This window comes from Rhodofomes roseus (assembly GCF_022264815.1).
Source record: "Rhodofomes roseus strain CIRM-BRFM 1785 chromosome Unknown C8Q71scaffold_14, whole genome shotgun sequence".
Classification (NCBI taxonomy): Eukaryota; Fungi; Basidiomycota; class Agaricomycetes; order Polyporales; family Fomitopsidaceae; genus Rhodofomes; species Rhodofomes roseus.
The window spans coordinates 179517-194019 of NW_025952970.1; the positions used below are offsets into that span (position 1 = coordinate 179517).

The 14503-nt window shown below is 56.5% G+C and overlaps 5 protein-coding genes across 5 annotated transcripts; 2 read left to right on the forward strand and 3 right to left on the reverse strand.

The window, feature by feature from the left end:
- Positions 1 to 1124: 1124 nt before the first annotated feature.
- On the reverse strand, positions 1125 to 4182 carry C8Q71DRAFT_849124 (uncharacterized protein). Its single transcript, XM_047926693.1, has 4 exons — positions 3919 to 4182; positions 2292 to 3863; positions 1717 to 2237; positions 1125 to 1658 (listed from the first exon to the last, which is right to left on the reverse strand). The coding sequence occupies exons 2-4, from the start codon at positions 3687 to 3689 to the stop codon at positions 1358 to 1360; spliced, it is 2220 nt and encodes a 739-aa protein (XP_047777270.1). The 5' UTR covers positions 3690 to 3863; positions 3919 to 4182; the 3' UTR covers positions 1125 to 1357.
- A 1801-nt stretch (positions 4183 to 5983) lies between these two features.
- On the reverse strand, positions 5984 to 8234 carry C8Q71DRAFT_837534 (amidase signature enzyme; the record flags this gene model as incomplete). Its single annotated transcript, XM_047926468.1, has 6 exons — positions 5984 to 6583; positions 6650 to 6834; positions 6893 to 7391; positions 7463 to 7825; positions 7886 to 8075; positions 8142 to 8234. The coding sequence occupies 6 exons, from the start codon at positions 8232 to 8234 to the stop codon at positions 6348 to 6350; spliced, it is 1566 nt and encodes a 521-aa protein (XP_047777271.1). The 3' UTR covers positions 5984 to 6347.
- A 114-nt stretch (positions 8235 to 8348) lies between these two features.
- C8Q71DRAFT_766387 (alcohol dehydrogenase GroES domain protein) lies at positions 8349 to 10746 on the reverse strand. Its single transcript, XM_047924188.1, has 10 exons — positions 10420 to 10746; positions 10136 to 10247; positions 10003 to 10077; positions 9862 to 9940; positions 9720 to 9804; positions 9556 to 9659; positions 9475 to 9503; positions 9126 to 9424; positions 8905 to 9060; positions 8349 to 8845 (listed from the first exon to the last, which is right to left on the reverse strand). Exons 1-10 carry the CDS (start codon positions 10517 to 10519, stop codon positions 8823 to 8825), a joined length of 1062 nt encoding a protein of 353 aa, XP_047777272.1. The 5' UTR covers positions 10520 to 10746; the 3' UTR covers positions 8349 to 8822.
- Positions 10747 to 11209: 463 nt separating this feature from the next.
- On the forward strand, positions 11210 to 11772 carry C8Q71DRAFT_124633 (uncharacterized protein). Its single transcript, XM_047916419.1, has one exon. The coding sequence runs from the start codon at positions 11263 to 11265 to the stop codon at positions 11671 to 11673; it is 411 nt and encodes a 136-aa protein (XP_047777273.1). The 5' UTR covers positions 11210 to 11262; the 3' UTR covers positions 11674 to 11772.
- A 1670-nt stretch (positions 11773 to 13442) lies between these two features.
- C8Q71DRAFT_124739 (uncharacterized protein) lies at positions 13443 to 14166 on the forward strand. Its single transcript, XM_047916422.1, has 2 exons — positions 13443 to 13772; positions 13821 to 14166. The coding sequence occupies exons 1-2, from the start codon at positions 13501 to 13503 to the stop codon at positions 14110 to 14112; spliced, it is 564 nt and encodes a 187-aa protein (XP_047777274.1). The 5' UTR covers positions 13443 to 13500; the 3' UTR covers positions 14113 to 14166.
- The last annotated feature ends 337 nt before the right edge of the window (positions 14167 to 14503 follow it).

A 14503-nucleotide genomic window follows, 5' to 3' on the forward strand; every position in this document is an offset into this window, starting at 1 on the left:
GCGTACGAAAAGAGGCTCACTACTCTGTCCCACGGTGTTTAGACTCGCTGTTCATTCGCCGCACTAAACCCAAAGTCGACCATTCCTCCGGTGCGACCACACCACCCCGACTACCGCGCAGTCCTGGAAGGTGCTCTGGCAGCCACCACGCCTCTCAGGTGCCCTTTCTCGGTCCGCGACTGCTCCATTTGGTTTCTAAGCACGACCACATTTCTCAAGGTGCGCTGTGACTTCATACATTCATGCGAAAGCGACGCCACTCATGTTTCACGCTGTGTGCACGACCGCCAACAGGAGCTGCATCAATCAGCCCACTACTAGCCTCCTACGGAGCTGCGTTGCACAAACGGTATTCGCCACCGGCATCGGACCGAAGCAGCACCACAAAATCAACACAAGGTGGTACGCGTCAGGAGGGTAGCAAGGATGGCGGCATCGGACCGAGGGACTTACTCAATGGGACCCGACCGAACCCCCTGCCCAGAACGAACCCCAAAACAACGGTCCAGACTCAAGTTCGTATTCCAAACCCGCAAGGAGTGATAGACGCGAACAGCGCCAGGCCTCCTGGCTAGAGCCCGACCGATCCCCGCTCGGGCGTACCGTCGCTTGGAGGCGGGCCTCGAAAGATGGCGCCCCGCCCGGTATCCGTACGTCGACGCCCCGAAGATGCGCATCTTCAGACTACTATCTGCGTCATCCTAGTCGGGCGGTGGGCAATTCCCTGCTACTAGCGTGGGCTATGCGCTAGCGGCTTTGATTGTGGGTCCATAGTTCGGTCTCGTCGCGGCGACCCCGGCCCCAGAATAGCGTTGGAACCCGAACTGACCGTGCCAAGTTAGCCTACCCGTTTCCCCCCTCAAGTCAGACCCCTAGTCTGCGATTGTGATGCAGCAGCTACCTCCGAGGATGTGGCGTACGCACTGCTGCTGCTACGTATGATGTCGTCCGGTGCATCAAGGCATCTATACAATACCCAGACCACATTAAACTCTTGTGGCTGTATCGCTGAAGGCGCTCCACTCGCTGGAGGTGGCTCCAACCGACATAGGGCATCTCTCAAGTCCGACTGGCTATTAGAGTGGGCTCCATTCTGCGCTGCGACCGCTACCGTCACTTAGTTCCAGCGGGCATGCTCCTGTCCAGTCCAGGACAAAGCGGTAGTATTAGTAGAGGTGGTTATTCATGACTCCAGCGTACTAGCAAGCGACAGATGATTGTAGGGATAAGACGTGAACACAATAGTTAACAACAGATACTATACAATCGACAACAAAGTATTGTACAACACGAGAGTCACAGCAAAGCCACAGCATCCAGACTTGGAGAGCACGCCGACGGCGCAAGATGATTGGTTTCAGTAATCCCAAAACTTGATGAGCAATTCACGTTCGATCCTAGTCTGGTCATAGCTCGCTTGGTCCTTCCACTCCTTAGCCTTGCTTTCCCTCTTCTTCTCGTCTTCCTCTTTGCTGACGTACTCTTCCCAGTGCAGGGCGCGCCCAAAATCGATGATGCGGAAGCTCGGGGTCTCCCGCGAGCGTTCCTGCGGCGGCTTCCACAGCGGACCAGGTTGCCACAGGATGTTGCGCACATACATCGAGCCCTGGAGAAACTCCGCGAGTTGCAGACGGGCCATGAGGGAGTAGCACTCCGATCTAGAGTCGCATGGGTCTCAGCACGAACACGAACATCGCATGGGAGCACCAGACATACCTGTCGTCGATGCTGAACTTTTGCGGCACGACAGGCTCGCCGCACTCTTCCATCAGCAGAATCGGGCTCGTCCCTTTGCCTTGAGACGTGTCATCGTCTTTGTGGTCCTCATACTTGCGGTCCGGGGCCGAGCCGTCGCTCTCCACAGGAACATAGTACCCGTAAAACTTAGGCACAATGGCGCCCACGGGAACGGGGTGTTTGATGGGCGTGACGAGGTTGTAGCCGCAGTACTCTTCTTGCAGGTGCCGCGGGAACAGGCTGAAGATCTCCGCCTCGTGCCGCAAGAACTTGCGCGCGGAGACATGGACGAACGACGTCTTCGCAGCGACAGTCACCATCCGGTGCTTGCCGTACGCGCTGAGCGGCGGGGGCAGCTTCAGGGGCGCGCGCCGCACATATGAGTGGTGCCCCTCGCCGAGTTTGGGGCCGTTCAAATAGAGTGTACCGAGACGTTCTGGTTCATCCTCAATGTCATCCCGCTCGAACTTCGGCAAGACGCGCTTGTACTTCCGGGGCTCCTGCATAAAAGCTATATTAGTTGAATGGGACCATGTGTAACGGAAACAACGCACATGATTGACGCGATGGACAAGAAGTGCGTCCGGAAAATACTCCTCGGGAATGAATTCCTCCAGCTTCGGCAGGTCGGCTATGATATCCTCCTTGAAACGGCCATCGTCGTTCATGTAGTCTTTTGAAGCCTCTGCTGGAGTCTCCTCCGCAACAGCCTCATCGCCTTCATCCGGAGGAAGAGTTTCTTCGACTACTGTGTCTTCACCCTCGGTTAACAGCCCGGATGGCTCGAAAGCCTTGTGTTCGTCACTATCCGGACTGGATACAGCGAAGCGCGGTTTGCTGTCCTCCAAGGACTCAGTGTCCGCCAGTCGTGGTCGGCTTGACCCCGCGATATCATGCTCTTCCTCCTCTGCGTCTGGATGCACCGATTCTGACGGCGGTCGAGAAAGAGACTCGCTGTCACCATCGCTTGAATCAGTCGCGACATGCATAGGCACGTCAACGTCCTGATCTTCGGCTGCGCCGCCTGCACTTTCCTTCGTATCCTCCAACGGACCTCCGGGCTTGTCTCCGTCACACTCCCGTGTTTCCCTACCGGCGGCCTGCTCCTCGCCATCGGTTCTGGCATTCTTCGCCTTGTTGAGGAAGATCACTGGGCTCGGATCATGACGAATGTGCACTAGGCGATTACTGTCGATAATAAGCAGCCCGGGCTCAGAATCCTCGTCGTCGTCATACTCTCCCATGATGACCGCCATGAGCCCCGTGCCATCGGCCAGCTCACAGCGGCCGTTCTTATTACCGTGTCGCCCGATGACTGTGAATCGAGTACGCAGCTCTGTCGGTCCAGCAGCCGCGTACAGCTTGCGGAACTCCTGCTTCCACAGCGCAGCGTATGGATGGCCCAGCGGAGAGATGACAGGCTTGTCCCCGTCGTTAGGCACGAACACGTCGTCCATGTCTTCGATTACGACGCGATCGACGATCTTGTCCTTCATCGCCTTGCCCGTCTTGGGGTCGTCCACACGCACACGCCACCAGCGCACGTCCGACCCGGAATCATCCTCGTGGTCCGAGCCCTCGTCGTACGCGCCAACGGGCGGTACGTTCTTGTCGAACACGGTGTCCGGGAGGCGCAGCACGGGCCACGGGCGGCGCACGCGCGGGCGCGGCTCGGGCGCGTCGAACTCGGCCTCGTCGTAGTTCTCGCCGAACTCCTTGATCATGCTGCGCGACCAGACGGTGAGCACGTCCACCTTCGGGATGCGCTGGATCCACATGAGGTCCTCGCAGGTGTGTCCCCAGATGAGCCCGTTCGGAGCACGCGTCCCAACGGGCGGCGGGCGCGGGAGCGGTTCGCCGTCAGGTTCGCGCAGCCATTGGCGGGTGACCTTGCGGCGACGGTTGGAATAGTGGAAGCGATCTTCGCGCTCTTTGTCGCTGTCGCCGGACATGGTTGTGGTAGAACAGGACAGCGTAGACGTAGACGAGTTGGGACGCGGGGCGAACCTTTATAGCAAATCTGGAGCGACACGAGGCCATGGCCACAACAGAAGCATCGGCCACCCTTAAGTGGTTGCTATCACGATCGGCGTGATAACAATCCTCAGAAGCAGTCCAAAATGACGCTAAAGGTAGTAAAGGCTTTAGTAAAGAACAATGGATGCCATCAAGATGCCATACTTGGACAACCCACTCATGGAAGCGCCGCGTAGTCTTTTGTCTTTCAAATGCCAAGTATCGCCTAAGTGTTCGTGCATCTTCTGCTCTGTCGGTGTCGGGTACGACATTTCACACTGTACTTGATGATTGACATCGGACAGCAGGAGGAACGAGGAACGAAACTTGAATGAATTCGGATGACTATGCTAAGTAACTAAAGGCGGAGTTTGGGCGGAGTATACGTAGGAGAAGGTACTCATTATGTAAGCCACGTGCACCATAAACCGGGAGCCTGGAGGTGATGGCCGGCGGCGGTGATTGGGCGGTGATGTGCGTGGCTCTATTACATAAGTAATCTAGGACATTTACTGCTTGCTGGCATGTTGTGGCTCACATTGACAAGGCTCCCGGACGTCCGCCGAATACTCAACCTCAACGCTCTTTTCGCTTTGCAAATCTTCAGACTGAATGAGCCCGACACACGGAATATAGACCCACAGTCAAACTCTGATACCGGCCAATTACATACCGGCCTAAACGGGAGAAAATGCAACGGATGAACGTTCCCGCGCCCCTCACTGTCAGCCTCCCTTAGCGTCATGTAGGGCGTGTCTCGCGCGTGCACTGCAGCAGGCTGTGTGGCCCCGTCACCCTGCCTTCTCCCTTTGCGTCCGCAGCAAAGGCGGCGACGTGGCGGTTTGTCGTGGGCATATAACGTCGACGTGCAACCAGACGCACGGACTCCCCTCTATCCCCTGGATCTCGTACCGCGCCTCACGATCTCACGATCTCGCGAAAATCAGCGCCTTTGCGTCGATTCTCTTCTCCATTGCTGCTATCCTTAGCACTACGTATTCTTGGCTCTCCTATTATAAGAGCATCCTGCGCGGAACGCTTAGACCAGTCGCAGCCCCGTTCGCGCGCGTGCGATCCCCGGCGCAGTCTTTGACGACACTTCACGACATTGCAACGTCTCCGGATACGTTCACCCTAAGTGAGTTGTGCCCCTCAGCTGTAAGCTTACCACAAATCCTCATTGATGATTCCGTAGGCTAAACTTTGGATCGGTGAGCAAGAGCTCGGTCACTGAGACTGCGTACGAAACTGACAGACGGATTGCCCGCATTCAGACATGCGCACCTTCCTGCTCTGCATCCTTGCAGTCCTCGCCATCGGTTCCACCGCAAGCCCTACCCCCATACGACCAGACGTGGCAGCTGCAAACGCCGCCGCTCCCCCACAACGCGCCCATGTCTACAGCCGCAGACCTCGCGCACACCCGTAGCCTCACGCTGCCAGTGGGCTGCGCCCGTGCTCGTCTCAGATCTGCAAGGACAAGGACAATAGAGTAGCCTTGTCGGACTCTCACTTAGTGGACACATATGTTCTCGCTGCTCGCACTCGCTTTGTATCGCATAATCACGGACTACTCCTCGTAGGAGCTGCTATCTATACACCTTGCAAAACTCCTACTACTAGGGCCTGTCTCAGTGGCGGCCCCTCACTAAATATGCTACGCTATGCAAACTCTGTAGATCCCTCAGGCAGCCTGTTCCTCAGAGCCGCGTCTCGGCGATAGCTTGCCGCGTACCACTAGCGGCTGTGGGGCGCTCTCCCTTGCCAGTGTAACTTGAAGTAGCTGCAGCGCTCCCTTTGTGGAAGGGAAATCCGACCGAAGGCTGGAGCGACGCGTAGCGTCACGCTTTTACTATTGTTTGCTTGGTCGGCTGCGATAGTTGATATGTTTCTGCACACAGACATTCCAAACCTCGGTCTACTGTACAATCGACTCTACCGACGCGCTCGCGACGAACTGGAAGGCGCAGAGACGGAGCACCGACGCGAAGTCAGGTAACGTCGAGCACCGCTCCGCCGCTGTCAGCCCCGCACCGAGACTATGGTCCGCCGTTCGACGAAGCGGAAAGGGGAACCAACATACGGTAATTTTACTTCCCGAACAGTCAACGATCGCTCGTCTGTCACTCATTGAATATTGATCCCCTGTCCTTTTGAACTTGTCTCGCCTTTCCTTCTGTCATCTTGCGCGTTCTCGTTTATTCTCGCTCTCGTCGCGCTGCGTGTATTTAAGTATTTGATAGCCTGAGCATTCAAATATTGAGGTGGCCCCACTAGTCTCTACTAGAACATCACCCGCCGTCCCATCACTAGCCCGATCGCCCTTCGCCGACTCTACCTAATACCTCTGCTACCAATCGCGGCGAGTCTTCTACGACACTTACATAAAGGCCATCGTGCTTTCGCCACTGGCAGCAAGACATCCCGTTGCACACACTCGCCCACGTACCCGCTCACTCTCGCCTATCTACACATTGTCTGGTCTGACCTCAGCTCACTTGTCCATCTGCACGCATATGCCGTCACTCATCCGCTCGCCCGTGCAGTTGCCCACTTTCTCCTCCGTGATACGTCGCCCGGAGTCTAGGTTATATTCATGATTGCTTACCCATCACGTCTCCCAGCTGTGTCTTTGGTATCGCCTCGGGGTACGCTTTTTTCTCTAGCCGATGCTTCGTCGCTTGCTCGTACGCGTACGCGTACTGGATGAGCTGGAATTCGCTGTAGGCGGTACCGAGGAACGAAATTCCGAAGGGCATGTTCGGGCCGTTCATACGCGTCGGATTTGCCTCTGTGAGCGCAACGTGAGGCGGCTGGAAGCCGAGGGGCACTGCGTCCCATGACACAATGACAAGGTCAGCTCTCCTCACATCACACTGGATGCCATTGTACGTACCAACTATGAGAGGATATCCTGCGACCGCGGCGGGCAGGGACGCCCTCGCGATGGGCGCGAGGATCGCATCGACCTCGTACTTCTTCAGCACGCCATCGACACCGTCTTGCCGACCCATTCGATAGTCGTATGCCACTGCGTCCCAGAACTTTGAATCTTGGTGTATGTTGCTGCACTTGAAGAACCTGCGAACAACGTGTCAAAAACAACTTAACAAAGAGCACCACGGGACCAGCGACATACGTCGCCTGGTCCGTCCAGTATGGCTCGACCAGCTCCTTCTCCCTATTCTCCTCGTTGAACCTGATGAGGTCCTCGACGGTCCGCACGCCCGTCGGAACCTCCACCAGCTTCGACAGGTAGCCGTGAATATTGGCTCTGAAGTCGCCACAGAGCACGAGCTCCTCGCGCTTCCACACCTCGTCGTAGTCCCACTCGTCCGCCAAGTCCGCGGGGTCGACGATCGTCGCGCCGAGGGCTTTCATGTCCTCCAGCGCCTTGTTGAACGCGATCATGATGTTCGCGTCGACACCGTGCAGCACCTTCCGCAGCACGCCGAGGCGCGCGCCCCGCAGGCCGTCCTTCTTCAAGGCTTTGGTGTAATCCGGCACCGTCTCGGGCTGATTCAGCGTGTAGTTGTCGTGCGGGTCGCGCCCCGCGATGACGGATAGGATGGCCGCGCAGTCCGCGACGCTGCGGCACATCGGACCAACGCTGTCCTGGTGCTCCGAGATCGGAATCACTGTGCATCACAAGCTGCCATGAGCACCTCGCACGACAGCCTCAAAGGCAAACACAAAGAACAGCGCGTACCTCCCGCACGCGACGTGAGCCCGACCGTTGGCTTGAGGCCGACGAGGTTGCAATTGCTGCTCGGACTGACGATGGAGCCGTCCGTCTCTGAGCCGAGCGTGCCCGTCGCGAGGCCTATCGCACCCGCGATCGCGCTGCCGGAGCTGGAGCCCGACGGGTTGCCCAGCGGGACGTACGGGCTCGTGCCCTGGCCGCCGCGCCCGCAGAACCCAGACGGGACTTTTCCCCGCCAGTTCGCCCACTCCGAGAGGGAGCATTTTCCGAGGAGGATCGCGCCCGCGGCTCGCAGCCGCGCGGCGACAAAGGACTCGCCGTCGACGACGGAGTCGAGCAGGGCGTAGGACCCCGCTGTGGTGTTCATGCCTTACAGAGTGAAGCACGTTAAAATTTGCGGCTCAGTGGGGATGTACAGCGTGCGGGTACCTTCGCTGTGAAGCGTGGCGATGTTGTCTTTGAGCAAGATCGGGATGCCGTGGAGAAGACCGCGGGGCCCGGAAGCCTCCCTCTCCTGGTCGAGCTCTGCAGCCTGCTTGAGCGCGTTCGGATTGGTCTCCAGGACCGCCCGCAACGCAGGGCCCTTCAAGTTGACTTCCTCTATACGAGCGAGATATGCCTGCATGCGAGGTCGGTCGTATTCTCGATCAACCTGCGCAAGCCGAACATCGATGGAGCCACTCACTTTGACGAGATCAACGCTGGTGAAGCACTTCTTTTTCAGACCATCCTGAACTTCCTCAATGCCCGCCTCGTACAAGTCTGGTAGCGACCCCATCACAGAGAAACAAAGAGAGAGTCCTAGCACGATAGCGAGGGCGTAAAGGATGGCGGTCAACCTGCTGCTCGGCGTCAACATAACTGCCTAGACGGGCGTCCAGGATATTTTACGAGCGCCCTGCAGGCTGAAAGGCGTGTGTGCCGCAAGGCTGAGGGAATCAATGCCGGGGAGCCGCCTAGCCGTGGTACAACGGTCTCATTTGTGAGTGCGTGGAATGTGTGCGTGCCAGCGTGTAGCGGTTGCAGCGCGACATTATTGCCAGCACCGTGACAGGCTGTCGCAAAAGACGAGGAAGTGACTGAACTGACTATGAATCACAGTTGGAGGAGAACGAAGCGAATAGATGAGATACATATTCCGAGTCAGTCTGTGTGCACGACCTCAACGAACGGGGAGCCGTTCGGCATTAATTGATGATTGGACGGCCTCGGTACCTGGCGATCCTCCAGGATCGAGATACGATTGGTACAGACCCGAGACAACGGTAACAGCATAACTAAGAAATACACCAAGCTGTTCATTCCGGCGCTCCTAACAGCGATACCCTGCGCGCCGAGTCAACCTCGAACATGAACACCGCGTTAGCTAGGGGTGGACGAGGATCTTGACTGTGTGCGGATTGGAGCGGTGAGCGACGAAGTGTAGGTAGTCTTTGCGATAGACGCACTTTGTGTATCCTTCTCCGCGATGAGAGCCTTGATCCCTTTCTCGACGAAGTCCTCCAAGGCAATCTTCCTAGTGATTAGCTCCTCGAGGTTCGGGATCCGGCCTTCCGCGACAACCTTGAGTAGCTCAGCATGTCTGCGATCGTACGCCAGACTCGCTATCACGTTGCGCGCAGGTTAGTACGCCAGCCGCTCCGACGCAAGGACTCAACAAAACACGGACCAGTCAGTATCGCCTCCTTCGTCTGAAGCGTCAAGATGTTGATAACGGGATTCTTCTCCCAGATGGCGACTTCGACGACGTTCCCCTGGGTCCGGACCGCGCCCAGGGCTGCATCGAGACTAGCTTGTATTCCCGCGCAGTCGAACACGACGTCGGCGCCACCATCGGTAGCCCGGACTGTCTCAGCGATGACATCTTCTGTCAGCGGGTTGAAGACTGCAGACGCATCGAGCTTGATAGCGGTCTCGCGACGAGCCGCTGCGGGTTCAGATACTCCTATCCAAGATGCGCCTTCCGCTCTGCGATGAACACTCAGCAATGTCAGGTCCGCAAGGCGAGCGGGACGTACTTCAGAATCTTCAATAGCAGGAGACCGACCTGAAGTCTACATCAGACGTGCTCATCTGTTCACTTCTCCGAGAACACTCACAGGTCCCGCTCCGATGATTAGCACATTGCTACCAGGCTTGAAGTGGGATATCTTCATCGCATGCCAGCTAACGGCCAAAGGCTCAATGAGCGCCCCTATATCCACTGCAGTGTCGACTGAATCAGATCTACGTTCTGAATGCGAGGCAGAGAGGCTCGACTCACGTGGGATATTATCTGGGAGGACATGGACGAGATTTTCATTGGTGACCGTGTACTCCGCCAAGCCGCCTCCCCATCCGCCGATGCCCTATTCAGAGTCGGTAGACTATGAACGGAGGCTATATTTCAGTTGAAGGGGACGCACAATGAAGGTGATCTGATGACAGAGGTTGCGAGTACCCGACAAGCACGGCCCGCACTTGCCGCATGAAATGAGCGGCTCCCTATGAGCAAAGGCTGAGCGCTGAGCACACGGCTCGCTTCAGAGGGAAAATCGACGACGCACACTACGACTTTCTGGCCTACCGAGAATTTGCTGGTGTCCACCGCCTTGCCCAATTCGACGATTGTTCCAGAGAACCTGAAAAGACATAGAATCGACGACCTGGGGCAGTGATGCATCGAATCGGATCACGCACTCGTGCCCCATGACGACAGGAAGCGTCTCCTGCGTCGTAGGATGCGGCGTCGTCAGTGTGGGCGACACCGGCGCTTGCAGCACAAAGTACGAATGTAGGTCCGAGCCGCATACTTGGAGGGAACGTGAGTCCCGTGGAATATTGTCGTTAGAGTGAATGAATACGCACTTCCGTTCCTCGAATGGCATACTCAGCTTGACCGTAAGGTGATGCTTCGCAAAATCCAGACTGCTCACCAAGCAACCTGTCAGTTGCAGTCAGTGATGTTCGATAGGGAGAAATACGGACACTCACTTTGATTTTGATCTGCTTGTCGCCCGGGCTGGGCTCGGGGATGTCGTCTACACGAATGTCTCCTGGTCCGTAGTAGCGTACCGCCTTCATGGTGGTCGTTGTCAGGCCTCAATACAGGACGGGCGACGTATAGTCGAGCTATATAAGTATTGCGACCATCGTTCCCACTGGTGGACGCATGATCCCTTATGCGGAGAAGCGGACGATACAGCAGGACAGTGAGATACCAAGGCTCATGTGGGCCAGTCCGCGTGATACAGCTCATGCCTCGCTCCGTACAGAGCTTGCCAGCTGATCACACCCACCTGTATCTTCAGATTCGTCGTGACTATGACAGTGGCAGAGCTCTGGGATGATGAACAAGGGATTGCTTCGCTTCGCTCCACCTGGCCGGTAGGCTTGCTTGAAGCTTGATCGGAGGTTGCTTGAACGAGTATGAGAAAACCGTAGGTGACGCCGGAGGTTACAGTAGTCGGTGTTTGCGAACACATAGGGGCGACAAACAACTGCCCGGGCCCCTGATGCGGAGCTCGAGGAGGAGCAGGTCCCTAGCAAGCAGCTAAAGCCAATCATGAGGCTGACCATGATGAACCTATCCTTGAAAGGGAAGGTCATGAGATGAGTCAAATGTCGAGCATAAAGGGAAAGGCGAAGACGGCGGATGTGCATGTGGGAGATGCCAAACAGATGTCAGTGAATTCACCGGATATACAGATGTCAACGACTTCACCGGATATGCGTATTATAATAGTAACACGCGACCACGGGAGAAACGGGAACCTTCTCTGATCCACGTATCCCTTGCTCGGAGAGCAAGGCTCTCGCAGGTCGAAATGAACGCTACCCCTTTCGACCGTTGTTGTTTGTTGTTTGCATTCCTCGCCATACCAGTCTTAGTGTGCCTTGTGTCGTCATCATCGTCCAACCTGACGCCTCACGCGACCTGCGTATATATCATACTGTTCGTACTTAGCTGCGCCCTGACCCCGCCTCAGGAGGAGGAGTGGCGTCCATTTAGCCACCGGTCGATAGCGCACGCGCGTCTCGACTTGACGGCGACCATGTACAGCCAGTCGAGCATCGTGCAAAAATGTACAAGTGAACGGTTGACTTGGAACGTACGCGTTGAACGTCCATACGTCCGAACCGTGAGAACTGGCGCGCCGCGACCGCCTCCTCTACCTTTATCTGCCAGACAGCTGAGTGCGGGCCTTGCGGGGGTGCGGATGCGGGCGGCTCCATAGTATGATGCACGGCCAATCTGCTTCTGTCAGCCTAGTACTCGTGAACGCATTCAGCAAGACAATAAAGAAGAACGAAGTTACAGTAAGACTCTCACGCGAAACGTCCGAGCAAGGCTGGCACGCCAACGCTGGCGGCATTTCGAGTTAGTATTGCACCTGCAGTAATGTCGACAGTCCGTCGCATCCGGTTTGGCTTCGCGATGTACATCTCTGCGACCGTTCAAGCGGGATAGCTGTCCTGGAAATCGGACGGCATAATTCGGCGAATATAATCGACAGCACGATAGCAAGGAAAGCGAAGATCGGGGTACAGCAGAGCAAAGCGAGGCGGAAGTTGATCATAATGGTACACAGTATGAAGCGAGACGAGAACATCATCGAGGAGAGGGGTCGGATCGGGTGCGCAGATCTCAGACAACAGAGAAAGTGAGAGCGATAGCGAATGTGGCAAAAGGAGCAGAGGGCATCCGAGATAAAACCAATGGCAGCGAGAGTCGGAAGAGACAACGTTAAGCGTGAACGCGTTCACGCTTAACGGGTGGTCGTGGCCGTGGCTGCGGGGGCTGCGGCTGTCGATCCCCGGGACTGACGATAGTTGAGCAAAGTACGATACAGATAGTCATGGAGGTGCGCACCGCGAGAAGCTCATTGTACCGGCGTTGGAAGTCCTCTGCCTTCCTCTCTGCCTCCTCCGCCTTCCTCTCCGCCTCATCTGCCCTCCTTACCGCCTCCTCCGCCCTCCGTGACTCCTGTACTCTTGTATCTGCTTGGTCATGGAGCGTCGTTAATGTCGCTATGTATCCAGATCTGAGCTGTCTGGCTTTCTCGTTCATCTTCGCGTCTGACATGACACCGAGGAAATTCTGCCATTCGCCCTCCTTCCGGGTGTCAGAGGGTACCGGCTTCGTGTGGTCATCACAGATAAGTCGGATGACCACACCTGCAAACCAATAGCATTGACCTGTAAGCAGTTCGTAGAACGGCTTCTCCCGGTTCACTACCAAGCACGCAGCCACGACGGCGGCGAAGGTAGGGGGAGGATTCAGGGTTGCATGCGCGATCCGTTCTTCGTCGACTGCCAAGAGGTTCATGTTCTCTGTGGTGCAGAGAGTGATGATGTCTTAAGCGAGGATAGCGACGCTCGAAGACGCGGACGCAGTGCTGGAGGTGCTGGAGATGGTGGAGACGGTCCAAGAAGACCCATGCTCCTCCGAACGGTCGATGGTGCGTTCTACCCGCAGGAAACCAACGTCCCTGGCATTGTACCTGACCTTGAGCACGATGTATTCGTGATTCGACAGATTGGCCTTTTTGTAGAGCCAAAGGTCAGTGATGACACATTCGTAGAGCGTTAAATCGCCATTGAGATAGCAGCCCTCGAGCCCAGTGATACTGAAGAACCTCCGCGGATCCAGCGGCTCACTCACGCCTGGCTGGAGGAGGTGGGTGAGCTGCAGTTCGTAATTGGGGGTGGCCATGGACGGCAGGCTCCAGCGGTGGGCAAAGAGCGAGCGGAGGAAAGACTTGAGCCCCATTGTAGCGATAGGATGGTAGATAAGTGGTAGCCGTAGACGCGGATAACTGTCGAAGCAGCAGGATCCTCGTAGTCCGCAGCCACTGGCATGGGCCGAGGAGGAAGACGCAGGCAGGCCGCCAGGAGGACACGCTCCCCAGGCGCTCGCCGGGCCCCAGCCACAGTCGCGGTCACGCGCCCACCACGCGTCCTGAGCGAACACGCACACATTTCATACATCTTCTCTCCGCTCTCCCACCCACCAACCAAGCGATGTCAACGGCCCCATAGCGAGCAGAGAAACACCTACTTGAATGTATTTCTTTGCAGGCGACATATTGTCGTTCCCGCTGCTATCATACTGGACATCGACTCGGAATTCAACTCGAGCGCGGCATGGCATCGTTTCGCAGCATTTCCCATGGGGATCATCCTTCAGAGAAGATCTGCGAGCCACGCCGGAGCAATGCGGCTTGACGGAGTCTGCGAATGATCTGGCAGTCATCGGACAATCAGTCGAATTATTCAATTGGTCACACCTATGCAAGCATCAAATTTGCCACCATCCGCACGACAGAGAGCCAGCGTACGTCCATTAACATGATTTGGGGTTCACCGGACTAAGATTACATAGGGCTCAGCCACACAGGACGTTCGCATGCGGCCGCCGTGATGCTCCTGCCAGCGCATCATCGTCCACGAATACTGGTATCTCTGTTCAGCCTTACGGATCGATGCACCGGAACCATGAGGATCCGGCATGCAAGGGATCATGCACTGAACTCTGGTATGGGTTGCGGAGAGTACCGTCTGCCAAGGATTCATCAAGGTCTGGGCTGGATACTCTCGCTCACGCCGCCTGTACTAGGTTCCTGACGGGCGCGACCATCCCGGGCCAACAGACGATACGGACATGCGCCAGCTGATACGAGCAGAATGACCGTAAAATTGCATCAGCTCGAAGGTATCAGAAGTACGTACCAAGCACGCGCTGCGATCATGCTCGGCGAGGGTGCTGTAAAATTTGTGTTCGTCTTTTGTATAATACAGCACTCATTAACCCTTGTAGCTCTCAGGTTGCTTGTGCTTATGGCACGAGTTGACCGTGTGCTATCAGGCCCAGCCGCTCAGGGCGGTAAATCCCAACACAGGTCTAATCATCCGGCTCGTACTTACGAGATGAAATGCGCCTTTTTGTCAGCCCTGGAATAGCCACAAAAGGTGCGTCCAACAATCGGATTCCCTCGCGATCCCGCGCTGCGTCGGCGATTCGCGCGGATTAGGCATTCACTGAACATGGGGCTTCCAGTAACGAGT

Coding starts and splice junctions, on each gene's coding strand:
- C8Q71DRAFT_766387 (XM_047924188.1), bottom strand. CDS start 10,519: ATGAAGGCGGTACGCTACTACGGACCAGGAGACATTCGTGTAGACGAC. Junction 9,805..9,861: donor GTCATCAGATCACCTTCATT/GTGCGTCCCCTT, acceptor GACTCTGAATAG/GGCATCGGCGGATGGGGAGG. Junction 9,504..9,555: donor TAATCATCGGAGCGGGACCT/GTGAGTGTTCTC, acceptor TGTAGACTTCAG/GTCGGTCTCCTGCTATTGAA.
- C8Q71DRAFT_124633 (XM_047916419.1), top strand. CDS start 11,263: ATGAACGCTACCCCTTTCGACCGTTGTTGTTTGTTGTTTGCATTCCTC.
- C8Q71DRAFT_124739 (XM_047916422.1), top strand. CDS start 13,501: ATGTATTTCTTTGCAGGCGACATATTGTCGTTCCCGCTGCTATCATAC. Junction 13,773..13,820: donor CCGCACGACAGAGAGCCAGC/GTACGTCCATTA, acceptor AAGATTACATAG/GGCTCAGCCACACAGGACGT.
- C8Q71DRAFT_849124 (XM_047926693.1), bottom strand. CDS start 3,689: ATGTCCGGCGACAGCGACAAAGAGCGCGAAGATCGCTTCCACTATTCC. Junction 2,238..2,291: donor TTGTCCATCGCGTCAATCAT/GTGCGTTGTTTC, acceptor GCTTTTATGCAG/GAGCCCCGGAAGTACAAGCG. Junction 1,659..1,716: donor AAGTTCAGCATCGACGACAG/GTATGTCTGGTG, acceptor ATGCGACTCTAG/ATCGGAGTGCTACTCCCTCA.